We start from the raw sequence: 27,840 nt of genomic DNA, 5'->3' as shown, positions 1-27,840 counted from the left end.
TTCACAATCTCCATGTTTTCCTGTGTGTTCGCCCTCGCACAGCAGGGAAAGGCCTTCAAAATGTCACCAATTCCATTCGTAAGAAGAATCGAGAGGAATGGGTCCACAAGTGGGCCAAGATAGAGAAGAAGATCAGCTACAAGTCCCAAGTAGTAAACATAGGAGCTTAGAGACAATGCCTTGAGCAGTGTATTTAGGACAAAGGGGAGGTAAAGCATACTGTAATTACCCAAGATGGCCACCTGCATACCCAGAATCTTGTTTCTGTTAGTCACAGGCACTAGCCGTTTTGTACACCATATGACTCTGAAAGAATCCAGAAAGAAAAACACTAGGACTGGTAGTGGGAGAAGAAGTGCTATGGAAAACAAGATGAAATATCCTTGGTAAGCCAGGAAGAGTATTGCAAACGGAGCTGCCCACACACCCAATGAAATCATGCTCGACTGCTTGATTTTCATGCAGAAGGCATTATATTGTGGACAGGTTACCAACAGATATCGCTCCTGAGCAACGCAGACCATGAACACGATGTTGGAAATAATGCCGAAGTAGAATATCAGGGAGGATATATCCATACTCGGCATACTGGTGTTCTTGGTGTCCTCCGCAGACGCCTTCGGCCGCCCAAGGATGTTGAAGATGTCGGATGCGAGCAGGCTGATGAGGTAGACGGGAGCAACCTTGCCTGTTTTTGCCTGCATGCACATGAGGTAGATAGAGATGCCGATTCCTGGAAGCCCAACAGCAAATGTGATCCATCTAATGATCTCTTGGATCTGGTCTACTCTGCTGGTGCCATTGCTGTGAGGAGCCGTGTGATTACCGTCCAATATTGTGGTGGTATCCATATGTTGCAAAATCACACTGGTAGTTTGTAGTTCAATTGTGATTAATATATCCCATCTGATGCCATGTTAAGAAGAGCATATTCTTCAGTTCCAGTAAGTGATGCAGAGTTGTGTGTTGCTCTTTACTGTGGTAAACAGATCAGTTTTTGTAAGAGCAAAGAGGACACATTTATTCAACAGTTTTAGCTATCACCCTTTTTATGGTTTTTATGCAAACGGTTTTTTATAAGCTCTTTCATTGCTGGTTAGTCAATGCAAATACTGTATGTCCCACGTATTCACATTAGTTTTATCTATGCAAGCTCAGATGTGTCAGGAGGGGCATCCGGCATAAAACCTGTGTGTGTGTGTGTGTGTGTGTGTGTGTGTGTGTGTGTGTGTGTGTGTGTGTGTATATAATTCTGATGAAGCGAAGCTTTCAATTGAACTGGACTAATGCTATACTAATAAGGCAATATTTTTATTAAAAGATAAAGCCAAACAATATGCAATTAATGGCATAATAATTTATTTAAATTAATTCACAAGATGCCAACACATTCAACAATACTGTAAGCAACAGTATGCATTTTGTACAGTTAATAGGTTAATAAATTAATAGTAACAAAGCGAACCATTGCTAACTTAAGACCACTTGAATACTGACAAGCTCTTGGAGCAAATATACAACAGTTAATAAATATTGTTGTCTAATGTCCTCTTTTTATTTGAGCCCACAGCGTCATTCTCCTGATGTTTTTATCTTGCCCTTGCTTGGCACTAAATCTGATCATTCACTTAAAAGGACAATTGTATTTTCTTTACAGAAGCACATTGGCATGGCACATTCAGGCATCACAGTCGAGCACACAGAGCGGTTAAATCTTTGACTTATTGTTTATTTGAAAAGCATACTCTCTTTCCTGTCTTTCTGACACCTGGATAACTATTTTGAGTATTAAGAGGGCTGTGCCAGGCGATCACTGCATCAGATGTGTTTTAAAGATAAAAATTTACCGTTTCTAAGTTGCATTATTTGACGTGAACTCAATCACAGTTATGCTGAGTAAATAGAGCCCTAAAATCGAGAATTTGTCCATCTTTGGCCTCCCGATTCAGAAAGTTCTGAATACACTACATGAATGAAATGATTCAAATCAAATGTTTGATACTCACCTTTATATCTGAAAAACCTAATTATTAAAGGTAGGGTAGGCAATTTCATAACGGCTAGCAATAGCAAGCTAGCTTTGAAAGCATTAGATCCCACCCTCCCTTCAGAGCGTCTCCAAAGCTATGCCTTTGACGGCGTTAAATTGCCTCATGTCTCAAAGCACATAACATTACAATAATAATGAACTTAAACAACTAAAGAGCTCTGACTTTTACCACCTGACTGCTGCGGATTCATTTTGGCATTGATAGTGTCGGGTCATCACGGGTTGCCATCTTGAAATTACAGTTACGACGACATGGTGTGAACGCAGCATAAGCTTGTTGTTTTGGGTCAGAAGGAACGGCAAAAGGTGGCTACTGTTCGTTTGCGGCACTCTGTGACTGCCTTACAGAACGCGCTGATGACGTGTAATGTCTGCGATAGCAGGGTGAGCGGAGGTATGGAAACACATATGCTGACCGAATGCAATGGTTGGATGAACATTTTTCGGTCCTGAGACTTCCACGGAAGATATATGTAATTTTTTGTTATATTTAGACTACTTCTATTATTAATTGCTATCAGGATGTGAAGAGAGTTTTGACCAAAATAACAAAAAAGTGTTTATGAAAAAAATTGCCAACCCTACCTTTAAGGTCAGGTCACATTAGTGAAATTTTGGTGAAATAATTGGTCAACTAGATTTTTAGCCTATTTCTAATTTTTCTGAAGAAAATGTAAGCAGTGCTTGCTTCAGGTTGTTGCCAGAGCGTTGCTATAAGGTTCTCATTGTTTTTTAATGTGTTGCGATGCAATTGCTAGGTGGTTGCCAGGGTTTTTGGTGGTTGTTTACTGGTCGAATCATATGGCTCTGGTCTCTACCCCTTTTTTATTGGATTTTTTCCCGTTTTATCGTCCGTCCATTGAAAATCATAAGTCTAATCACTTGGAAAGCACCACTAATTAAACACATACATGGTTGAGATTGAAATCCTGTTAGCTAAATACTTGTAAACATGGGTCATTGGAAATCCAAATCAGGAAAGGGATTCATGCTGGGGGTCATGCTGAATCATCCATTTCATGCCTTGTTAATAAAACATCCTCAGCATGTCTCATGTTTCAAATCTGTAACCTTTTTGTATAATTATCACAGATTTTGGTGTGGTAGATATAATCACACTCAAAGCTTTGCAGATGCTTGACTTGTGTGTGCTTCACCAAATGAAGCACTGGTTTGTGGCCATAAATACATTCTCAATCCCAGCTAACAAAAAATATTTCTAAGAAAATGTTGCTAACGTTCCCATTAAGTTATGAAAGCGTTATTTCTGATCATTCCCTGAATGTTCAAAACTTCCTGAATGTTTCCACTTTATAATTTTGCAAACATTATGCAAACGTTACTAAAAATTAAATGTTCTCTGAATGTTCTGAAACAAGAATAACATTTACAAACATTATACACATGTCAAAATAAAACCGTTTAGAAAGTTCCATGATGAACAATGTATGAATAACGTTTTTGTGCTAACATTTTGAGAACATTATTAAAGACCAGGTAACTTTGAATGAACATTCTATTAATGTTACTGGAAGAACGTTTGTTAATAACTTTGAGGGAACGTTAGACAAACATACAACTAAAACGTTCCAGACAAAAACATTAACCAAAGTTCTGAGAATGTTTCCTGTTAGCTGGGATATCTGTTGTTTCAAAATTTGGGGTTTTGGAGATTGACTTTGAATAAGTTTCGTTTTTTGTAAGAGGCGACGGGTCATTTTAAGTCTGGAGAAGGCGATGAACTCTCTGTAACTGTGTCTGTGAAAGCACCAGACGATGCACCTGTTCCTGCCCTTGGGCGCAAGGCATCATCACACGGCCGACTAACACAGCATCTCCTTTCTTCTCCTCCTTTGCCTGAGAGCAGAAAGAGAAAGAATGAGAGATTTATACAGACCCAAATGATGTGGATCAATGTCATTTTATGTCTTACCTTCACAAAGGAAGTGCAGGGAAAAGTGGCAAAATCGGACGAGACTTGAGCACCAGGCCTATGAGTCACTACATGTTCAGCAACCTCATCCTTCAAAGAAATAGGTTGCTTAAGTAAATACAAGAGACATGTAAATGATGTCTATGGTTTTGAAGCATTTTTGTTTTACCTTAAGCCTATCGAGGGTGTCACTGAGCGACTGCAGTCTTGCAGTTTGTTCCAGGAGCTGCGCACTGGGACTCACTGTTAACCAAAACACATATGCGCTTAAATAATTCATGTAAAAACAACAGAAATCTGCATTGTTAAGTCTTATTATGACAGACCTGGAGATTTCCCTGTGATGTCCACCACTTTCACATTGGCACTCATCTGGAGCAGAGTGTCCAGCAGTTGGTCTGTTTTTCGGTAGAGGGCACTAGATAACACCTCCGGCCTGCATCCCTCTCTCCAGCCCAGCTTTGGCACGTTCAGAGGAGTGAGAGACGCCAGCTGAGCACGCATCTTTTCTGCCTGCAGTCCACACACACATACACACGCACGAAAACAAAAGTGAGACTAAAATCCTTGATGCCTGCATTGGGGAAATGTGCTTGTGAGGAAGTAGGAGAGACCTTCAGTCTGTTGTTCTCGTTCTTCAAGTGCTTTATGCTGAGTCGCTGAGCTTCGATCTGCTGAGTCAGCAGTGGAGAATCCATCACTTGCACTCCTGCAGCTGCACACACACCTATTGAATTACACGTTAAAGGCTTAGTTCACCCAAAAAACGTTCTTCTGCTGAACACAAAAGAAGATATTTTGAAGTATTTTGGTAACCAGATAGTTGACGGTAGCCCATCGACTCACATAGTAGGAAAAAAAAAAATACTATGGAAGTCAATGGCTACCGTCACCTGTCTGGATACCAACATTCTTCAAAATATCTTCTTTTGTGTTCAACAAAACAAAGAAAATCACATCACTTTAACAAAGACAGAGACAACTGATATATTTCTCTAAAATATTGTAAAAAAAAAACTATATAGACTACCATTCAAAAGTTTGGGGTCAGTAATTTTTTAAAGAAATGAATGCAAGGACTCATTGCATTGTGAAAATTGAAAATTGCAAGTAAAGACATTTATAAAGTTACAAAAGATTCTATTTCAAATAAATGCTGTTCCTAATAAAATCTTTCAATTCATCAAAGCATCCTGAAAAAATGTATCACACAAAAATATTAAGCAGGACAACTGTTTTCAACACTAATAATAATAAGAAATGTTTCTTGAGCACCAAAATCAGCAAATTATAATGATTTTGGAAGGATAATTTTAAAATATATTCTATTATAATAAATAGCTATTTTAAAATTGTAATTATGTTTCACAATATTACAGTTTCGTGCCAGTGTTTATTAAACTATTATAATAAAACAGTGAGGATCCTATGAGGATCCTATTTCTTAAGAGTACACTAAATGGTGATCATAATAATTGAGATTTCAAATATTATCATTTAAATATTAGATAGGCTTACAAAGCATATATGTAAGTGATAATGCACAAAAATAAACCCAAATAAAGTCATGATTTTTGTTATAATGTTTACTTGACTAAATATATTAGATGAGAAGAAAGAGACCACAGAGTTTATGGGTGGCATGAAATACCATGCAGAAAGCTATAAGTAAACTAAACTGTTGTGTGGGAAATCAGTCGATCAAACAGTTTAACATTTTTTTAATTATTTGAGCAGAATGTCACGATTGACCAATCAGAATCAAGCATTTCGTGCAATAAAGGCCAGTAATCAAGAGACGTGCACTAAGTAAGCCTAAATTACAGCACATGCAAATTATGAAAGGGAAGCATGATGAAATATTTGTAAAGCCCAAACTAAATATGATCATATCTAGTAACATAAGCAAGAATAACTTGCATGCACACATGCAGTGCACAGAGAGACCATGAGTGGAGAACTGGAGATATTTAAATGTCACACTGACAACAAATGTACCTTTTTGTTCTTCTACAAGGAATACAAACAATGGAAGACATATTAGACCGTTTAAAATTAAGACTTAAGAAAGACATTTGAACTAGTTTAAACTAAACTGATTCCCTTATCTTACCAGCAGTTATGCCACAAGTCACAATAGAGGCGATGCCAGAAGCTTGACTTCCTCTCAGGCCTTCAATGGTCATCTTTGATTGGCTGTTGATTCTCTGCTTAAGCTCTGCTTTCTCTGCCTCTAGTTGGTCTATGTCAGCCTGGAGAGCATCCATGGTCTCCTCAAACTCCCTACGGATTATAATAAGCATATGAATTGCCTTTTTAGACCCACATTAGGAGTTAGGGTGACAAGCTGCAGCCTAAATATGTGCAAGAACCCCCCTCATCTCTTACTTCTCTTTCTTTTTCAGGAGTGAATACGTCTCATCTAGGATCGTCTGAATCTTTTCCACTCGCTCATCCGCATCTTTAGACGAACTGTCCAGCTTTTTCTCTAGCAAACTGAGACGCACACTGGCCTCACTCAGTTCCTCTCCCTATGAACGAGACCAGTTCTCACTCAGCATTTTCAAACTTGTGCAAATAATAGTATGTCTGATAATGAGTGTTTCTACCTTTATTTTAAGGGATTTCTTAAGCTCTTTGATGACAGTTTCTCTGTCCTCAAGTTTGAGACCGAGTCCTTCAGCATCAGTGATTTCTGCCCTTAGCGCCGCTGCTCGGACTTCAACAGGAGATATCTATACAATAGATACACAACAAACATTCATAGCCATTGTTATACAGGCAGATGGACACACTAAAAGAGGGCCCAGACTCACTCCATTCTGTGGTCTGTCAGAGTCATATTCTCCCTCCTGCATAGCGGTAGCCATCTTGTTCATGGTTGCTATGACAACACTGCATGACTGCCGCAGACACTCTTGGGCGTTTATGCCCTGTGACCCATAGATCTGAAAAAAAGATCCAAAGAGATTAAATTACATCCCCACATTGTCATTTATTTGATAAATGATATTATATTACATTTAGTGCAGAATAATCGATTAATAGCAGCATCTAATGTGTGTGTGTGTGTGTGTGTGTGTGTGTGTGTGTGTGTGTGTGTGTGTGTGTGTGTGTGTGTGTGTGTGTGTGTGTGTGCGTGTGTGTGCACGTGTGTGTGTGTGTGTGTGTGTGTGTGTGTGTGTGTGTGTGTGTGTGTGTGTGTGTGTGTGTGTGTGTGTGTGTGTAAACTGTCATGTTAGATGAGATTAGTAATATATAATATAATATAATTAGTGCTGTCAACTCGATTAAACATGATTGAGAGTAATCGCATCTAGCATATAAGTATTAAGCATATATATATATATATTATATATATATTATATATATATATATTATATTTAAGAAATTCATACTCTTATTCAGCAAGGATGCATTAAATTGATCAAATGTCAATATAAAGACATTTATATTTTGAACGATTTCAAAGAATCCTGAAAAAAAAAGTATCAGTTTCTTCAAAAATATTAAGCAGCGACTGTTGTCAACATTGATAATAATAATAAATGTTTCTTGAGCAGCAAGTCAGCATATGAGAATGATTTCTGAAGGATTGAGTGACACAGAAGACTGGAGTAATTACTGTTGAAAATTCAGCTTTACATCATAGGAATAAATTACATTTTAAAATATATAAAAATAGAAAACAGTTATTCTAAATCATAATAATATTTCACAGCATTGCTGTTTTTATTGTATTTTTGATCAAATAAATGCAGCATTGGTGAGCATAAGAGACATAAGAGTCAGTGAGCATCGTACTGACCCCAGTCGTGTATGTTATTATTATTTTTATTTAGATTTTGTGGTGACCCAAACATGTTTTCACCGGATTCACGCAAACATACCTGTTCAGCTGCTTTAAAGGCCATGTCTTCCAGTTTGAGGGCTGGAAGTCCCTCATGTTCGCTGAGAGGGGCGATGAGCTGAGCGGCTGCTGCTGCCACTTCCTGGAGCACAGCATTCACCCAGGCCAGCTGCCTTCTGCTCTCTGCCAGGGTCTCACACACCTATACACACACATATACCCCATCAATGGAAGGCTGAGATATCGAAGATATGTATAGAATTGAACGTGTCGTGTGCATGAATAAGATCACCTGTGGCCCGAAGCTGAGGGCAGCTGGGATGCCCGGTGCATCTGTGCCTGGCATACGACGGCGGATCTTCTTGCAGAACTGTCGTATGTCACTACAGGAAGTGTCCAGATCCTTCAGCAGCACACAAAACCCTTCCTCGTCCTGTCCCGTTTGTATGAAGGCCCTCAGACGCCCCACCTCCACTGCCATACAGTCCAGGGCACTCTGGGTAAACTACAGACACACATGAAGATGTGTTATAGATGTGTGCAACAGACCCGGCGTGTGTGTCTAAGTGGTGCTCTTACTTTGATGTGGTCCGCTAGCTGCACAGTACAGTCCTCAGGCTGTTCAGCGAGATGAATACTGTAAAGGTGCTGCAATAAAAAGAAAGAAAAGAAAAAAAGAGATAATTAGACTTGCACTTTCTTAAGAAAACACTACGCAAACAATAGGAGTGTCTTAGGTAAGTTTAGGCTTCAGGTTTAGGTTTGTAAATATGGCATTGGAGATGCTTTGCTTTAACATAACATAAGCTTCTTTTTTGCAGTTTAAAAAATGTGACAGATAGTTTAAATAGAACAGTCATGTACAAAATAACGCAGAAAAAAAGAGATTGCAATATCATATGCGAATATGACAGCATCACTATCTGTTTTTTTTTCATCAATGGGATATTTAAAGTTTGGGGTTAGTAACATACTGTATATATAAACACACACACACACACACACACACACACACACACACACACACGCACACACACCCACACACAAATGTTAAAAAATGACATTGTGCTATGATACCTGATAGTATTTAATAGCTTTGGTTAGAGGTTCCACATTGACAGTTTCATCCAGCAGGTCTTTGTACAAGAGGTCTATGAGGAAATCCAGGGAACGCTCATGGACGCTCATCTCAGAGTACAGAGAACCCACACGCTTGTACACGTCCACACTGCACTGACTCAGAGCACTGCATAAGAGAGATAGAGGGAGACATTTTAAAAAAAAACAAGCCTTTTGAGGTGCTCTGCCCTAACTTCCTGTTTCAACAGGAAATAATGGCACCATAAACAATAATGACACTTATTGACATATTCGTGTTGAGGATGTTAACGCTTCAGAAACTAAAAGCAGTTTACTTTCGTACTTCAGGTAGACCTACTGTTCATATTTGTGCAGTGCTGCCTGTAGCAGTGTGAGAGAATAGATGAGTCCAGCAGCAAAGCTCAGCTGTTCTCCGACGGCTCCTCTCATCCCGGGCCTCTGAGAGCACGTCTCAGTCAACTCAAACTTCTCCTGAGCCTGCTTACTGATCAGCTCTGCCTGCAACATATACACACACAAACACACTCAACCAAAACTCACTAAAAAGCAATCTTGGATGGGAACTGTGGCTTAGTGGTTAGTGCACATGCTGAAAACAAGTTAGGCCATATATTTTAGTTAAGCCAATATTTTTTTAGTAAAAAAAAAAAAAAAAAGTTTTTATAAATACGTAAATAAATAAAACAATAAGATTAAAATAAAATAAATAAAACATTTGATTAAAACAAACAAACTAATAAAAAATTATTAGAATATATAGGCTAAGTAAATGAGTAATACATACATTGTATTACATAAATAAAATAAATATTTTAAAAAAATCATTCAATAAATAACAGTACAGTTCTATAATGAGTACCAACAAATGTAATAATGTAACTACAAATAATATTTTAGACATTTATAATAATCATTTTTTATGCAAGAAACTATATATATATATGTCTTTTGAATTTTAGCATGGCGTTCCTCACACAAAGGTTTAAAATATTTGTGAGTCAATGGGATCTAAAAGTCTGGAGAGTCCTGGGTTAAGCCTTGGTGTTAACATTTGAGTCACTCACACACCCATAAACGTGGAAACGTTGGTGTGTTTCTAGAATGGTGTAGTTATGACATCTACTGGCTGAGGCTAAGCTAACCAGCCAAAACAATGACCCCTTCCTCCCCTCTACCCCGCCAACAGCAATGCAATAACATGTTATGAAAATAGTCAAAGCTATATATGACACACATTAGTCATTTGCAAATGCAGTGAACACTCCCTGGGATGTAAAACACACCCATATATTCAGAACATTCACCTTGCAGATGAGTCGTGGGATGAGCAGTAGAGCCAGGATGCAGTCATGGTCTCCTCCGTGTTTCAGGAAGGAGTCAGGCATGAAGGAAATCAACAGTGACACCTGTCTGTTAGCCTGAGTGACCTCCATTTTACGCAGCTCCATTTCTATGGTCTAGAATTACAAACAGACATACATTTTTATATGAGAGGCGCATGGCTCATTTTTTACTTTGACACAATCTGCAGTTCAGTGAAGAAATGAATCATCTGACAATTCAGTACATAAATTCAAACCAATGACTTCTGTGTTCAACGCAGTCTGATTTACCAGTCAGTTTGACTAATTCATTAACCCTTTAAAATTGGCATTACAGTGGAGCCGTAATTTATCAATTTGCAACAAGAATATTTTCATACTCATAAGGCGTGTTCAGACCTTTATTTTGAAATAGTGATGAACATAAAAAATCATGAAAGAATGGTAGAAACCTCAGTTTGTTTTCATGCCAAGAGTTCAAAAGATAGCATCCATTCAATTGTTTTAGAAAAAAAGGTCTGAAAATGTTTTAAATATAAAGAAAAAAATAATAGATTCACCATTTGTGATTCACCATTCGTGGCAGCGAGCTATAATGCACATACGTGTTCTTTTTATGTTTCTTAAAGGTTGAATTCATTTCAAAATCTGCCAAACTTCCAATACTACTTCTGAATAGGATGTCTACTTCATAAATTGTATGACAATTTTAAAAAATAATGGTTCAGATCACTCAAACAACATATGGAAATGGAGGCGCCCTTATATGGGCAGTAATGTCAAATAGTGAAAAAGTGTGGTACTGTGCCCAAACAAAAATCTCAATGAAAGCTTATTTTTTGAGATATCAATCTAAAATTTGAAACACAACTTGTTCAGATTTTTGCCTTTGATTTTTTTGCAGTTTTAGAGTCCACCAGGTTTTGAAAATATATATATTATATAAAATATGAATAATTTAATTTTTAACGTTTTCATAAACTCAAACTTCTATAACTTTCTTGAATTACAACCATTTAAGTTCGGAATGTGCATTTTCATGTCTATTAAAAAAAAGGGGGGCGCTTGATAAGGGGTTAAAAAGAAATTGCCTGAATTAATGTGTGAATTGGATTCTGAATAGCGGTGTTAGAAACACTGTTCACCTTGGCATAGGCTTTGGTTTCAGCAAATTTAATCTTGAAATCGAAGATCTCCGCAGGCTGTTGCTGCTGCTCAGCGTTGGCTTCCTGTTGGCTCATCAGCTCCCTGTTCACCTCCTGCTCAACACACACACACACATTATGTGACGTACATTAAGGTGGGCGTTTTAAGCAGCATTAAAGTGGTGTGGTTTGTATGTTGTGAAGTACAGCAGCAGAACCTGGAGGTGTGCAGTGAGCTCTCTGTATTTCTGGATGGTCTGCTGGTAGTCTGCCACTGTTTCTTGTGCCGCTTCCACGCGCTTCTCCGCCTCCCTGACGCTGGCACCACCCAGATCCAACTGCTCTCTCAACTCCAGCTCCGTCTCTCTGGCGTTCTCCTGCAGCTCGTCATTCATCTCATTTATGGCTTCCTACATCAGCACATACACACAAATACTGCTCAACATACGCAACTGAACCACATGCACATCACATCCTCAATATACTGTACATCACACTCTCTTCAATCACTCACCAGATCTGTGACAGTTTCTTTGAGCTCCCGTACTTTCTCCTCCAGGTCCAGATTACGCTCCGTCAACATCTCCACCATCTCCTCTGCCCCGAGAGCAGCATCCACCTGACACACACGAGCACACATATTATAGTGACCATTACCATATACCCACAATAAGGAAAAGCATCAAAAATGTGCCATGGTATTATGCTGACAATAACTTTACATAACTTTTTATATTAAATATAAATGTATTACATTTCAATAATTATTAAACAATAATAATTACATTTTATTATTTTCCTTTGAACATGCAACGGAAAAAAACATGTACCATAGTATTCTTTGAAATACTTAATTTTATTGGATATGGTACCATGCTACATTAATATGATATTTATTCAGTACCACGGTACATAAAGTAGATTTTTGGACATGGCAAAACAATATAAAGTTATGTAAATTAGCATAATTTTTGGACATGTACCATAGTATTTGGAGTAAGAGCTGCGCTTATAAACCTCAATTGCAAACTGCTCAAGAGGTACGCTAGAAACCACAGCCTTTAGCATCCTTGTTAACGTTGCCACCTCTCACGTTGGAGACCATGGTTCGAATTATATTCGAATCCCTTTCGAATCTCGCTCAGAGCCGGTCAAGTCAAATAGGACTGGTTTAATTTGGTGCCGTGACCCAGGTGGGAGTGAGGGTTAGGGGGTGAGTGTAATACAGGCCAGTAAGAGCTGTGCATGTAAACCTCGATCCCCTGACTTCAACAGGTATGCCAGCGGCTGTGGCTTTAGTGTCCTTGTTAGCGCGCCTGTCTGCCACGCTGGAAACAACCGTTTGAATCCCGCTCAGGGGTGCATTTCACGTACAACTATATAGCTTGCTGCTTAACTACCATAGTACGATGCATCTTTGGAGAAATCAACTAGCTAGTCAACCACACAAGTTTGCAATCCAACCACACAAGTTTGCGATGCTGTTTGCGAACGTTCGTTGGAACGATGGTTTCGGGAAACACCAAATCGTTGAACTATGCTGATAACGACGGAACTTGCGACCATAGTTGGCTAACGACGCTTTCGGGAAACAGACCCCAGAGTAGGACGCTCAAGAGCAGGAGCAAGTAGGACCGGTTAAACTTGGAGTACCTTATGGTTTTGCCATGAAATTTTGGAGATGGTACCATGGTATATGAATATGATATTAATTTAGTACCATGGTACATATAACAAGGTTGAGTGTCCAAAGTTACAAAAGTTTTGAAGAACACACAGAGATATAAAAAGCTGTGACTACATCTCTTAGTTTTAGTACTGGCACAACTCACTTGCTCTTTGAGCTCATCGATAGTTTTCTCAGCCATCTTCATTTCCTCCTGTTGTTTTTCTTTCTGGCATCTAAGTGTATCCAGCTCAAAATTTTTCTTCTCCATTTGTTTCTGTTGCTTTCCATACTCTTGTTTCTCTGATGCTGACAAGTCACGCATCCTAATGCACAGAGCAATTGATATTATAATCTTCAAAGAGCACCATCAAATCAAACCACATCGATAGAACAATGGGACTGAACACAGACTCACCTCACCAAAGCCTCCTTCAGTCGAGCATTCTGCTCCTCTAACTGCTTTACATGGTAACTAGACGCCGCTCCATCCGAACCTGAATTTTCATTGATTAATAATTGTGGTGATTTATATACTGAAATGTACACTACCATTCAAAAGTAAGATGTTCTTTTTTGGAAAGAAATTAATACTTTTTTATTTTAGCAAGGGCTCATTAAATTGAACAATACAGACAGACATTTATTATTTACATGATTTCTATTCCAAATAGATACTGTTCTTTTGGACTGAAACAAAATCTCAAATATGAAACAAATCTCATTTTGTTTTCAATTTTTTTCAAATTCATACTAAATGGATTTCTTAAAGGTCATGTGACACTGAAGACTGAAGTAATGATGCTGAAAATTAAACTCTGGATCACAGGAATACATTGCACTTTAAAATATATTAAGATAATAAACATTTCGTTTAAATTGTAATAATATTTCACAATATAACTGTTTTTACTGTATTTTAAATCAAATAAATGCAGCCTTGGTGAGCATTAGATCATTTATTTGTACCTTTTTCCTCTATCTCATGTTTGAGTATCTCCAAGTCCATGGTCAGCTCGTCCACTCTCTCTTTTAGAGCGTCAGCCTCCAGTTGCAGTGATTCGGCCCGTTCTTCGGCCATTTCCTTATCCAGGGTGGCCATCTCAATGGCATCTGCTGTATCTGCCATCTCTTCCATGTAGTGCTCTTTAGCTTCAAGAGCTTCCTTAGCTTCCTACATTAATATGAGCTAGCTCCATTATCCACACAATGACACTTATCACGATATACAGTATTCTGAACTATAACTGTGTAGTAAAAATATAGTTGATACCTTCTTGGCCTCTTTGAGTTGTTTCTGCAATTCGTTTTGTTGTTCCTGCATCTTACTCTTCCACTCCTGCAGCTGCTCCAGCTGAATCTTGTGCTTCTCAAGCTCCTTCAGCTTTGCCTTGTCCTCCATCCTCTTCATCTTCAGTGTCTCCAACTTCTCCTCCAGATCCTTCACCTGGGCACGCAGTGACTCCTCTTCCTGCAAGCAGAGCGCAGAGATTATGAGAGAAACAAAACGGCAGAGAAATGTTCTGTATTTTGTTGCTCAATAGTTAAGAGATTTAGGTGTTTCTTCAACCACTGGCACTTTTGGCCCTGTGGACCTATTAGAAAATAATTCTCCTACAACACACTTTTTCACTTTAGTAACTAGTATATTTGTACAGTGCATACATGATACATCACAGGAGAATTCATTCGTTTCCATCACATATCACAAAATATGTATTATGTTTAATAGCATTTGGAAAAATTTCATAGCCAATTTTTTTATATATGTAAAATTACAGCTAAAATTACAGAAATGACACAATAAAAGTATAAATCATCAACACTATCATCCCTTACATGTGCTTTATTTAACTAAATACATCATAATCAGCTAAAACGCATGCGCAGGTCACTTTACTTCCTGAACAATTGTGCACCTGAGTCCGTGTTGCTGTCACGTTCATGCGAACCGCAGCACGCGGTTCAGACCACCTCCTCCAGGTAGTCTCGGGTTCAGTACCCCAGTGCGCACCCGGGTCCGCATGACAGCGTTCACATTAGCGATTTTTCATGTGAACCGTGCCCCGTTCCGAACTAAACTGCCAGTGTGAAAGCCCCCTCAGTTAGTTTCCTTTGTTGTTAATTAGTTTCATGCACCTGTTTCTGTTTAGTTGAATACATCCCTGAGTATTTAAGCCTTTATTTCTTTCTGTTCATTGTTCGTCATCTGAGTTTTACATTGTTACTAGTTCTCCTGAGTATTCTTGTTTTAGATTATTGGATTAAAGACTATCTGTGTTTTTGTCATATTCTCCTGAGTCGTGCTCTTAATTGCAGCAACGTGTGAGAACCGATCAGTAGCCTTTTTCTTTCACAACATCTGTGACCTTGACAACTGAAAACCTTTACAGACATTTTCACAGAGCAAATTATGCAAAAATGAATACATGGCAAGTTGGCAACACACTTGCAAATTCTAGTAAAAAAAAAAAACAGTGTTTAATTTGTGTCTGTAACCATGTGTGACTGAAAGCATCTGACCTTGCTGGGGCCCGGGAAGGGAGGAGCCCCAGGAGAGGGCAGTTTTCCCACAGGTGAAGGTATAACTGGAGCAGCCAGTGGTGTTTGGGCAGGTGTGCTGGGTTCACTGCTGCTCATCTCTCCAGCAGACGCTGATCCAGAGCCCACCTTCACACCCACTCCAGCCCGCGTTTGCTGAAAGAGAGACGCAGAGATCACTGACGCTCAATTTCTAACAATAACTCCCAAATTATGCATGTGACCTGCAGGACTGAGCTCACCTTGGGCCTTCTGGTCGTGGTCTGAGGAGAGGACCAACGGACACAGATTTATAACCATCACGGGTTAGTAGAAAGATGAAGAAAGGAGAATCAAAGAAAAAACAGGAGAAAACATAAAGATTAGTCAGGCACATGCATTAAACTGTGTGAGCCTCAGTAACCTTCACACGTTTATCTCATCACATGTTGACAAGCTCTGCTGTCTGTCTCATGTCCCTAAAATAAAAAGTACTCTTTTTGCACATAAAGAGTCAAACACTAACCCACTCTATGAAGCGGTCTGTCTGCCCACAGAGCAGAGTGCCTGGCACCAACTGGGTCAAACAAGTACACTCGTTTACATACAAGCATGCACACACACACAGGCGGTCAGCACATGTTTGTATTGTTATACAGATCATCTGATAGTACAATTCAGACAAACCTGTTGTACATACACATAATAGTGAAATATTCTAAATCTATATGCCAGTTACATAAGTTTACACTACCGTACAAATATTTGGGGTCATTAAGATGTTTTAATGTTTTTAAAAGAAGTGAAAAAACTAAGTGAAAATATTAATATTATGAAGTATTATTACAATTTAAAACACCTTACCATTTTTAATATATTTGAAAAATGTAATTTATTCATGGCAAAGCTGAATTTTCAGCATCCTTACTCAGTGTCACGTGATCCTTCAGAAATCATTCTGATTTGCTGATGAAGAAACATTTCTTTTTATTATAATTTGCGCTGCTTAATATTAATTTTTGTGGAAACTGATACTTTTTTTTAGGATTATTTGATTAATAAAAAGATCAAAAGAGCCACATCTATTTCAAATAGAAATAATTTGTAACATTATAAATGTCGACTGTCAAATTTGATCAATTCAATACATCCTTGAAAAAAGAATTAATTTCTTTAAAAAAAAAAACATCTTACTGACCCCAAACTGTAATGTATAAACAGTTGCCCCAAACGTCACACTTATGATTAATCACACTTCAGTGTGGTTATGTGATCTAGTATCATACTTAAAATTAGAGAAAATTAAATATTTAATGAAAGGATCTGTCCAAATTTTTACACAAGACTTGGCAACCCATGATTACATATTTTGAGAAGATGAAGACTCTCCCACTTACTGATCAATGTTAAATATGATCACCAATTGGGGTTTTGTTTTATAATTATGTATGGACCACAAATATTTCAGAGAATTGTATTATTGGCTATGTATGTATATATTCCTTTTCTTTTTAACATTATTACTATTGTTGTTTTAACTTGTATGTAATGTATGGTTAATTATTTTGGCGGAAAGGGTTATAATGGGGGGGGGGGGGAACTATAACTTTAATTGTATGTAACTTTCTGTTAATGCTTTGAAACAGTCTATAAATAAAAAAATAAAAAAATAAAATAAAAAGATTAATCACACTTATGAAAAACTATTTTTCGAAGTCAATGGGTTACTTGCCATTTCTTTGTAATTTTTTGTGAAATTTACAAGAAATTTCTGTGTTAGAAAAAAAAATTCTACACCAAATTGTTTTGAGCATCACTTAAAGATCAAACTCACTTCAACTATGAATATGATCCACTAACCAGAATAATTTATATGCAATATATATAGTTTATACTGAAACCAGAACAAACTTCTTTTTAGGAATTATTTTGCTGTAAAGTGCTTTATTCATTTAAATTAATACCACACGTTTTGTTATTTTGTTTCAAAATGCAAAAACATTCATACATTTTCAAGTTAAATACTTTTAGTGGCCACTGTATATCATCAGATCTAGTTATGCTTGTCTATTAAGAGAACAAAATGTACTAATCAAACAAATTAACTTTGTAGCAATGAATACAATGCTGAGAATAAGAACCTGCGCTAACATACCAACGATCAGAGAAAAACAAAAAGAAAATTGTCTCCAGAATCACAAACACCCTAAGGCAATAAACCACTGAGAGTTTTGCATGCCACAGAAGAAGTAAACAATCTGTACCTTACGAGTCGTAGGTGCCTGTCTCATCATATTGACGATTGAAGAGAAAAAAAGAGACAAACAGGTGCACACACACACACACACACACACACCAGGTGCAGAAAAAGAGCAGGAAAAAGGATTGAGTCACATTAGCAGCAGATCGAGATGAGAGCAGGCCAAGCCCACAGCAAAGCCACAAACACTCATACGGCAGTTGGCAAGTGCTAGACACACAAACACACACACACACACACACACACACACACAGCGACGGTGTTGCAGGTTGTCTCTGCTGCAGCTGAAATGACTCTCCTCTCTTGCACTGCAGCAATTCTAATCCTTTTTCTCCAACAAGAACAGAACCGAGCCGTTTTCTAAGCACTTCTCTGATTATAATGCTGTCCTTGAGGTTCTGCTAAACATTAGCCGCCTCTCTCTGTCTGCATCCATCTCTCACTCTCCTGCTCTTTCCACTCATAAGCTCTCAGTGCCGCTCTGCTGTGCCAACGGCTGCTTAGCAAGTACATTACATCACTACACATACACCCCTCCCTCCCTCCCTCCAGACAGAGAGAGAGAGAGAGAAAGAGAGAGAGAGAGAGAGAGAGAGAGAGAGAGAGAGAGAGAGACAGGCTGTAACAAAAGGGAAAAGAGGGAGAAAGGAAGGGACTGATGGGAGTCTAGCCTGTATCCTAGCAACACTCCATTAGTATCTCTATGGGCTCTTCAGGCCAGTGTAGCGGCAGGAACATGTCTGAGTATGAGTGTAGACAGACCGTGTTTTACTCTACCCGTTTTATCAACTTATGGTTTAAATTGATGATATATCTACATACGTTCAACAGTTATGCACACCCAAAAGCATTGTCTAATCCTAATTCAGTAACACTCTACAATAAGGTTATATTTGTTAACTACAGGTACCGAGCCACATATTAGTTAACTACATGAACCCATTAGTTAACTACAGGTACCCATCTTTCATTAGTTAACTACAGGTACCCATCTTTCATTAGTTAACTACAGGTACCCATCTTTCATTAGTTAACTACAGGTACCCATCTTTCATTAGTTAACTACAGGTACCCATCTTTCATTAGTTAACTACAGGTACTCATTAGTTAACTACAGGTACCCATCATTCACTACAGGTACCCAACCACACATTTGTTAACTACAAGTACCCATTAGTTAACTACAGGTACCCAGCCTTCATTAGATAAATACAGGTCACCAGCCACACATTAGTTAATATAGGTCACCCATTAGTTAACTACAGGTACCCAGCCACCCATTAGTTAACTACAGGTACCTATCCATCCATTAGTTAACTACAAGTACCCAGCCACCCATTAGTTAACTACAGGTACCCATCCATCTATTAGTTAACTACAGGTACAAAGCCACCCATTAGTTAACTACAGGTACCCATCCACCCATTTGTTAACTACAGGTACCTATCCATCCATTAGTTAACTACAGGTATCCAGCCACCCATTAGTTAACTACTACAGGTACCCATTAGTTAACTACAGGTACCCATCCACCCATTTGTTAACTACAGGTACCTATCCATCCATTAGTTAACTACAGGTATCCAGCCACCCATTAGTTAACTACTACAGGTACCCATTAGTTAACTACAGGTACCCAGCCACCCATTAGTTAACTACTAAAGGTACCCATTAGTTAACTACAGGTACCCAGCCACCCATTAGTTAACTACTACAGGTACCCATTAGTTAACTACAGGTATCCAGCCACCCATTAGTTAACTACTACATGTACCCATTAGTTAACTACAGGTACCCAGCCACCCATTAGTTAACTACTACAGGTACCCATTAGTTAACTACAGGTACCCAGCCACCCATTAGTTAACTACTACAGGTACCCATTAGTTAACTACAGGTACCCAGCCACCCATTAGTTAACTACTACAGGTACCCATTAGTTAACTACAGGTACCCAGCCACCCATTAGTTAACTAACGGTACCCATTAGTTAACTACAGGTACCCATTAGTTAACTACAGGTACCCAGCCACCCATTAGTTAACTACTAAATGTACCCATTAGTTAACTACAGGTACCTAGCCACCCATTAGTTAACTATAGGCACCCATTAGTTAACAACAGGTACCTAGCCATCCATTAGTTAACTACAGGAACCCATTAGTTAACTACTAAAGGTACCCATTAGTTAACTACAGGTACCTAGCCATCCATTAGTTAACTACAGGCACCCATTAGTTAACTACTAAAGGTACCCATTAGTTAACTACAGGTACCTAGCCATCCATTAGTTAACTACAGGCACCCATTAGTTAACTACTAAAGGTACCCATTATTTAACTACAGGTACCTAGCCATCCATTAGTTAACTACAGGCACCCATTAGTTAACTACAGGTATCAATTAGTTAACTACAGATACCCATTAGTTAACTACAGGTACCCAGTCACCCATTAGAAACTACAGGTAACCATTAGTTAACTACAGGTACCCATTAGTTAACTATATGTACCCAGCGACCCATTAGTTAACTACTACAGGTACCCATTAGTTAATTACAGGTACCCAGCCTCCCATTAGTTAAATACAGGTAACCATTAGTTAGCTACAGGTACCCAGCCACCAAACAGTTAACTACAGGTAACCAGGTAGCCAGATAGCAACAGAGTCTGTGCCAAATCTGGCTTACATTCTGCACTTCTGGCTTGATGCTGGTGTCAAACTGAATTAGTGTCTTGTGTAAAACAGAATTAGGCTGAGCTCTGGCTTTTGTCTGGCCAACAAAAAGAAACAAAAAACAAAAGGCATCTTTTTGTTCCCGGCTTGACTTAAAAATAAAAAAGTCAGCTGAGGTCTAAGTTAGTTTTGGTTACGTAACATGAACTAATGAAAAATACTTGCAATAATACATTTACTAATACATTTTTAAAATCCAATATTCTATTTGTTTACATTTTACTAAGTTTAATAAATGCTGTAAAAGTATTGTTCATTGTTAGGTCATGTTAACTAATATAGTACAACCTTATTGTAAAGTGTTACCCCTAATTCAATATAAAACATTCTAAGATTTGAAATGTGTTTCTATGTTTAAAAATGCATTACTGTGGTTTGTTAGAGCATGATTTGCAGATCCATTAAAGAACAGAGTAGAGAAGGATGGAGACAGATTGATGTATCACATTACAGCTCTGCAAGAGAGAAAAGTGATGTGTAGTAGAAAACAGAGAGGGGGATGAACAAAAGTGAATAATAGGCCTTTCACTGTTTCCTGCATCCCATTTCATTAATTTGTCATGCCATATCTAAGGCCTGCATCTCTACTTGCATGATAACATGAATAACTAAATTAACTAAATTTTAGAATGAAACTAAAAACATTTAACAACATTCCAGATTTCCTGTAATAAAGCACTTGTTGCAAATTTTGTTTAATATATCACAGAACCTGTCTACAGTGCGTAGTTCATATGTTTATTCACCGTACTCAAGATATTCTTTATATATAACATTTTATAATGGTTTATAATTTTACATAACTACTACATATTAAATATGATATTTTTAAATATAATGATAGCCTATAATATAATAATATGATATAATCATTTTATATAAAATGTTAACACAATATAATGCAACTGTATTCAAAAATATGATGCCAACTTCTGCACTGTTTGCTTTTGGATGGGGTTTCAAAACAAGTTTCTTTAGTCATTTATAATTCCACCAAGATGACCATTTCACTATCACTGACTATCCTTAAGATCAGGTAACTTTGGTGGGTGCAGTAAAATTGGTAAAGAAAATCACTAGTAAAAGGTTAACACTGTGGTTTAGCTTTAATTAAGAAAATAAACAAATAAACCCCATATTGAATAAGCTTTGTTTCTATTACCAAAGTCATGCTGAATTCATTGATGTTGCACTGTTTTCAAGAAGTGAAGGTTATAAGCCAGTTAAATACAGGCCCTTTTCTCTATTAATGTCCTCATAGCAAGAGCTCCAAACAATCCTGACAGCCTGAACCAGATATCCTCTTAAATACCATTACCCTCAAACACTGACATTTAGAAGAGAATGCAGGGATGCGCACACAGGGCTTTCAAGTTCAATGTTTCATTGGTGGGCTAATGACAAGCCAGGATGCCGTACAAGGTTTGGCTCAGGGGGAATCAATCTCCCGGTCTTTCAACAAACATAGTTTATATCACTCTTAAAAATAAAGCTTCTTTTTGGCATTGATGGTTCCATGAAGAATCTATGGCATCCATAGAACCTTTTCAATGCAACAAAGCTTTTTAGTGGAAAAAGGTTCTTTAGATTATAAAATTGTTCTTTACACTAAAAATGGTTATTTCAAGAACTGTTTGCTGAATTTATTTGGGGAGCCCAAAATTATTACTCTACAAAGAACAAAATCCTTTAAAAAAATGACAGTAAAAAAATAACAAAAAATACAGTAAAAAAATATATTTTAGCATAATTTCTTAGTGATGTAGAAATACAGTAGCCAGAGGTGATATACAGCCTAAAACAATTGAAATCTTCACCCTTTATTCAATTTATTATTTCTTAATTTATTTTGTAAGCATATTGGGTAATTGTGCTTGGAGTCAATTGTGTAATTTATGAAAACGCACATATTCAAAATCCTCAAAATTTCTGTTTATTTCTAGGTGTAAACTACATTTTGAATCTCAAATTTTCAATGAGGTCTTAGACTATTTTTTAATGATAGTATATCGATAGAAAATACTGCTGTTCATATTTGTTTTGAAATGTGTTCAAGTGAGGATGAACCAATATAAATATGTATGTATATTTATAAATTTAGGACTTTGCCTGTCTTTTATGATACATGTACAGCTTTCACATTAAGAAATAAATGTGCATTAAAAACTTTAGTATGTAGAAAATAATGCATATTATTTAAATTCCCACAGACACAACTCACTTTTAAAATGACTTTTAAGAAATGTGCTATCTCAGTGACAAAATAATTGTGAATACCTGCACTAACACCAAAAGCAAATTCAATTTGTTCACTGACATGGTCACTAGGTCTGTCTCACACACATAAACACATTGTACTCAGCATGCTTATTCATATAATCCATTTAAAAGCATCCATTTGCCAAAGAACACTGCCATCCAGCTAGCAAAGCACTTGCACACATGAATAAATGTACATAAAATGAATATAAACAATGTAACAAACACGCATCACACACAGGCCTACACACACACACACACACACACACTGCAGAGCTGTATTATCATTGCTGAAACAGAGGTTAGAGAAACATGCAGCACCTTTTTCGGTTTGGTTCCTCTCTGCACACTCAGATGGAGGAGGAAGAGGTGACAGATTAAAGTTTGATCAGTTAGTGTGTTTGTAATGAGCATGAATGTTTCTCACATACAAACACACCAAGATTTCCACACAAACAGTGCACTAATCTTTTTGTATCTTAGACAGAAACCTTATAAAAAGTCAATGAAAAAAAACAGATGCATGCATGTTTGTATTAGTGAGGGCAGGTTTAGGACCCTTTGTGAAAAAGAAGTATTTAGCATATTTAAAAAAAAAAGATAAATAATATGCTTAAGTGTGAACTGAATGTAATGTTTCCAAACACTTGATTGCATATTATTCACAATTAAATGAAAATTTTGTATTTGTTTTATTCTATCTATGAAATATGATTAAAGCGTACTGCCGAATGTAGTGACAAACATTTATGGTAAACTGAAGTTTACTTTAATGTAATTTACATTGAAACTTGTATGTCATGTATTCAAATATATGTGTAATCACAAATTTGTAATGATTAAGTTGCAGTTTGTTACATTTAAAATATATTCATTTAAAATGTAATATCGGATAAGTTAAAATTAAAATCAAGTACTACACTTGTGCTATAGTATGTCATAGCAAGATTTGAAATGCTCTGCATACATTCAGTAGAATTAAGCACACTTCTTTTTCACAAGAGACGAGATAAAGAGAAGGACTATATGTGTGTTTGTGCATTTTTTGGTTGGGACTGGAAAGAATTACAAAGTGCAAAGACATGCTTGTTAAATTGATGTTAGCCGTGGCCCCGTGAAAATAAGAAGGGATTTGGTTCACTTTTACAGACACAGATACAGGATGAGCAGTCGTTCGTGTCCAGAGAGTGTTACTATATCCCCCTCTGCTGGAAAGAAGAGGTCATTCGCAATGCTTTTAACGTAAAGTAGTCCGCCTCAGATGATGACACACCACAGGCTATTCACCATCTACTGTATATTACTCATAAAAATGGCAAGAGCTACCTGACATGGTGAGCTCTAATCTGATTGGTTGGCAGTATATACAACTTTCAAGGTCATCAGAGGTGGGTCTAACTACACACATTTCTGTATAGCCAGTGACAGACCAGACTATTATTATGGTATCAACAATTTCAGATAAACTCGCCTGGCGTTTAAAAAGTCAGAATATAATTGGTGGCTTTTTGAGATGGGTCAGATAGTCATTTCCTGTCTGAGTGGGCAGTTCTTGGCCAGAATAAACTGTAAAAGTCTGGCTAAGCAAGACTAAACACCTGTTCAAAAGACCACTGGAGTTTGTATGAGAAATATTATGAACATGTGTTTAGATCCCTTTCCTCACTCACCATTTTGTTTGACCTTGGACCTTCAATTATCTCTGAGAAGAAAAGATCAAATGAGATGATTACAATTTCATGGGGGGGAGGGGGAATTGTTGCAAGCAGATGTGCATGAAACTGATTCCCTACCTCTTTTCAGCATTTTGGAGGTGGCAGCTTCTGGCGTGTCAGGAGATGTTGTGTCCGCCAAATCTTCAACTAACTGAATCTGCAAGAGGTCACAGCAGTTTCCAAGAACATTTACTGTACATGTTTTCACCCGTCACACCCGTTAGTGTTTATAAGCAGCAAGCATGTGTGGGAGTACCTGTGATTGGCGTACAAATATACCATGGTTCTCCTGACAGGTGAAATATCGTTTGCCCTGCACAGTCCCATCATTCTTCCCTTTAGGTTCCTCTAGAATGACTCCCACCCATTTCCCAGAGGCAAAGAGGGTGTTTCCAATATATGCCACGGTACCTCGATGACCTTTACCGATGACCTCAACTAGAGAGCCCACCTTAACAGGCCGCCCACCTCCATCTGAACTCATTCTGCTGCTGCCGCTGCTGGTGGTCTGAGGATGAGAGAGAAAAAACCTTGAATGACAAAAAGAGCTTTTGATTGAATAAATAAAAAATGGTAGACCAGATGGCCAGAACTGATCAGATGGTCTTGCTTACAGTGCCCCTAACATTTTTGGTTACACTTTATTTTGACAGACCACTATAGACATTATGCTTTGCAAACTATAAGTAACTTTGCGGCTACATGTCAACTAACTCTCATTCTTTTGCAAATTCATGTCAACTAACTCTCAGTAGATAGTAGATTGTTAGGGTTAGGGTTAAGGTTAGAAGAATAAGTTGACATACTCACAAAGTCACTTATAGTCAGTAAATGTCTGTTGGGGAGCATTAAAATAAAGTTTTAGCAGATTTTAAGCAGACAGTCTAACCCTAATACTCTAATGAACACTAGTTGACATATTACAAAATTACGTATAGCTAGTCGAATGTCTAAAGTGGACTATACTGAGATAAAGTGTTACCTAATATTTGAACACTTTAGTCACTTAAAATGTCTGAATGCCATTGCATTAGATCCAATATATTAAACCTATTGGCTTTTTTAAAGGAAGTTTTTAGGTTTTAAAAGAATTTGGACTCTTTCTGGTTGTCAAACGTTAATGGATCATGTTCACTCTGCCAGGACACATGTGTGAACTTGAGGAGAACTGACTAAAAAACACAAATTTGTCACTTGGTTTGATATTAAAGTAATATTAAAGCATACCAAAGGGTGGCCGTTGATACGATGTATCCAAGCTTCCATTACTAATTCTGTTATAAACGTCACAAACTAGGAACGATGGCTAGGACATTTCTGAAAAGTTATTAGAGTAGGAAGCTACATGACTCTGTGATACTGCTTTTATACAACAGATCAATAAACAAGAAGTTCATGTTGAGAAATGTAAATTTAAAAGTATAGGGTAGGCAGCTTCGGAGAGGCAATAGCAAGCTGTATAGCTTAGTTTGAAAGCATAAAATACCATCCTCCCTTCAGAGCGTTTTCAAAGCCATGCCTCGATCAGAAACACATGAACACAGCACACAGCAGAGTCTGCAAAGCGACAAGAGAGACAGCGTTAAATTACCTCATGTATCAAAGTGTAACCGGACCTACTTAACCCGCTTTGAGCCGGATTCGAACCGGGGTCTCTGGCGTAGGAGGTGGGTGCTCTAACAAGGAGGCTAAAGACCACAGCACTGACTTGTACCACCTGACTGCTGCAGTTTAATTTCGGCATTGATAGTGTTGCCATAGAAACACATAATTCCAAGTCTGAGGGCGTGACCAGCTCTGGGTAGAGTCACATGTTGCCATCTCTTAATTACGGTAATTACGACAACATGGCGTGAAAGCAGCACAAGCTTGTTGTTTTGGTTTCTAGAGGAACTGTAAAGCGGCTGCTGTTTGTTTGCAACGCTCTGTGACTGTCTGTCTATAACTCTGCACAGCCTCATGAAACGCACTGAGGACGTGTGATGTCTGCTAGAGCCGGTTGTGCGGAGGTATGGAAATACATAGGTTGACAGGCAGATAGGAAATCCTATCACTCCATTTGGACCCAATGCAATGATTGGAAAAACATTTTTGGTCCTGAGACTTCTAAGATATATGTATTTTTTTATATTTAGACCAACTCTATTATTGATTGCTATCAGGATGTGAAAAAAGTTTCAACCAGTATAACAAAAAGTGTTTATGTAAAACATTGCCTGCCCTACTTTTAATACACAACATTGTCAGTTTCTTTGACTGTTTTTGCTGTGCCAATGAAAATAGTTCCAAACGAAGTCACAGCAGATCCTGTTTGATATTGTGTTTAAAAAAAATAAAATAAATAGTTGAATTAATCATTCAATGACTAATAAATGCAGTTTATTTGTTTCGTTGTAATGAATTCGCATTTTTGAATGAATCGTTTGAATGGACGAATGAGTTACTGGCGCAATAATGCAACATGAAGAAAAAAAAAATCCCCATCACTAAAACTCTTGACAGTCTGTCTGGATTCTGGAATGCACAAACACAGACAAGTGGAGTGACACACATAGTGAAAATTGGAACGTATATTGGCACTCATTCAGCCAATCAGATTTGTATATTGGCAGCTCAGCCCAATCAGATTCAAACTGAATGGATGTTCTGGGGGAGTTGAGGCCATTTGCAGACTCCTCATTAGGTATCTGTACTAGTCTCTCATGCCCTCCAGATTGCATGTCTGAGAGGACAATTGGGGGTTATTTAGGAGCACTCAGACCTGAGCTCATGGCTGAAAAAAAGTTTGTGACGCAGCCTTTATCTTTACTGCAGAAGACTCCAGATGTTACCTGCAGTCACAGTGTGCAGAAACACACACACACACACACACACACACACACACACACACACACACACAAACAGCTGATCCTGAGAGACCTGCTCCATTTCACTTCTATTAAGTCATTTGAACTCTCTCTAATCACACAGAGGCTATAGGGTCCAAAATGAGTTTTATTTCAGAAACTAAAAATAAGCACCAGACACGTAAAGGTAGCAAGCTAACTAAGGCACAATATTTGCAGTGTTTTGTTATTCTTGCTGACTCTGATTGTAAACTCTAAAGAGGTGGGAACATTAGGTTACACTGTAACAATAGAAAGAGAACACAAATGATAGATGTGACCTCTTCGCAACTTGAAAACCCAGACCTGTACAAAGACTGGCAGCAGCTCACTGCAAGGTGACATATGCATTCATTACACAGACAGATTTAATTTAATGACATTGCTGACTAATGTTG

General features: G+C 37.8%; 1 protein-coding gene across 3 annotated transcripts in view; it reads right to left on the bottom strand.

Moving 5' to 3' along the window:
* Positions 1–1,338: 1,338 nt before the first annotated feature.
* The window catches only part of dctn1b (dynactin 1b), a 32,220-nt gene continuing 5,718 nt past the window's right edge, over positions 1,339–27,840 (bottom strand). For 2 of the 3 annotated variants that reach the window (XM_079634273.1, XM_079634272.1), the window contains exons 2-28: positions 24,814–25,065; positions 24,636–24,714; positions 24,513–24,544; positions 15,851–15,871; positions 15,591–15,764; positions 14,341–14,538; positions 14,037–14,241; positions 13,486–13,564; positions 13,234–13,393; positions 11,916–12,020; positions 11,620–11,811; positions 11,402–11,515; positions 10,239–10,391; positions 9,272–9,432; positions 8,911–9,079; positions 8,413–8,481; positions 8,126–8,338; positions 7,874–8,035; positions 6,800–6,931; positions 6,593–6,718; positions 6,372–6,514; positions 6,097–6,266; positions 4,598–4,710; positions 4,310–4,496; positions 4,153–4,226; positions 3,984–4,073; positions 1,339–3,907 (exon numbers count right to left, since the gene is read on the bottom strand). In XM_079634273.1, coding sequence (XP_079490399.1) covers positions 3,770–3,907; positions 3,984–4,073; positions 4,153–4,226; positions 4,310–4,496; positions 4,598–4,710; positions 6,097–6,266; positions 6,372–6,514; positions 6,593–6,718; positions 6,800–6,931; positions 7,874–8,035; positions 8,126–8,338; positions 8,413–8,481; positions 8,911–9,079; positions 9,272–9,432; positions 10,239–10,391; positions 11,402–11,515; positions 11,620–11,811; positions 11,916–12,020; positions 13,234–13,393; positions 13,486–13,564; positions 14,037–14,241; positions 14,341–14,538; positions 15,591–15,764; positions 15,851–15,871; positions 24,513–24,544; positions 24,636–24,714; positions 24,814–25,041 — 3,687 coding nt within the window. In that variant the 5' untranslated portion in view covers positions 25,042–25,065 and the 3' untranslated portion in view covers positions 1,339–3,769. Of the gene's footprint in view, positions 3,908–3,983; positions 4,074–4,152; positions 4,227–4,309; positions 4,497–4,597; positions 4,711–6,096; positions 6,267–6,371; positions 6,515–6,592; positions 6,719–6,799; positions 6,932–7,873; positions 8,036–8,125; positions 8,339–8,412; positions 8,482–8,910; positions 9,080–9,271; positions 9,433–10,238; positions 10,392–11,401; positions 11,516–11,619; positions 11,812–11,915; positions 12,021–13,233; positions 13,394–13,485; positions 13,565–14,036; positions 14,242–14,340; positions 14,539–15,590; positions 15,765–15,850; positions 15,872–17,851; positions 17,870–23,163; positions 23,185–24,512; positions 24,545–24,635; positions 24,715–24,813; positions 25,066–27,840 lie in introns of all 3 variants that reach the window. The other variant, XM_079634271.1, reaches the window with a different exon arrangement.

The sequence above is a fragment of the Phoxinus phoxinus genome (assembly GCF_949152265.1).
Source record: "Phoxinus phoxinus genome assembly, chromosome: 14".
Lineage (NCBI taxonomy): Eukaryota > Metazoa > Chordata > Actinopteri > Cypriniformes > Leuciscidae > Phoxinus > Phoxinus phoxinus.
Note: the sequence above shows the minus strand (reverse complement) of the source record. Positions and strands in the feature narration are given on the sequence as shown.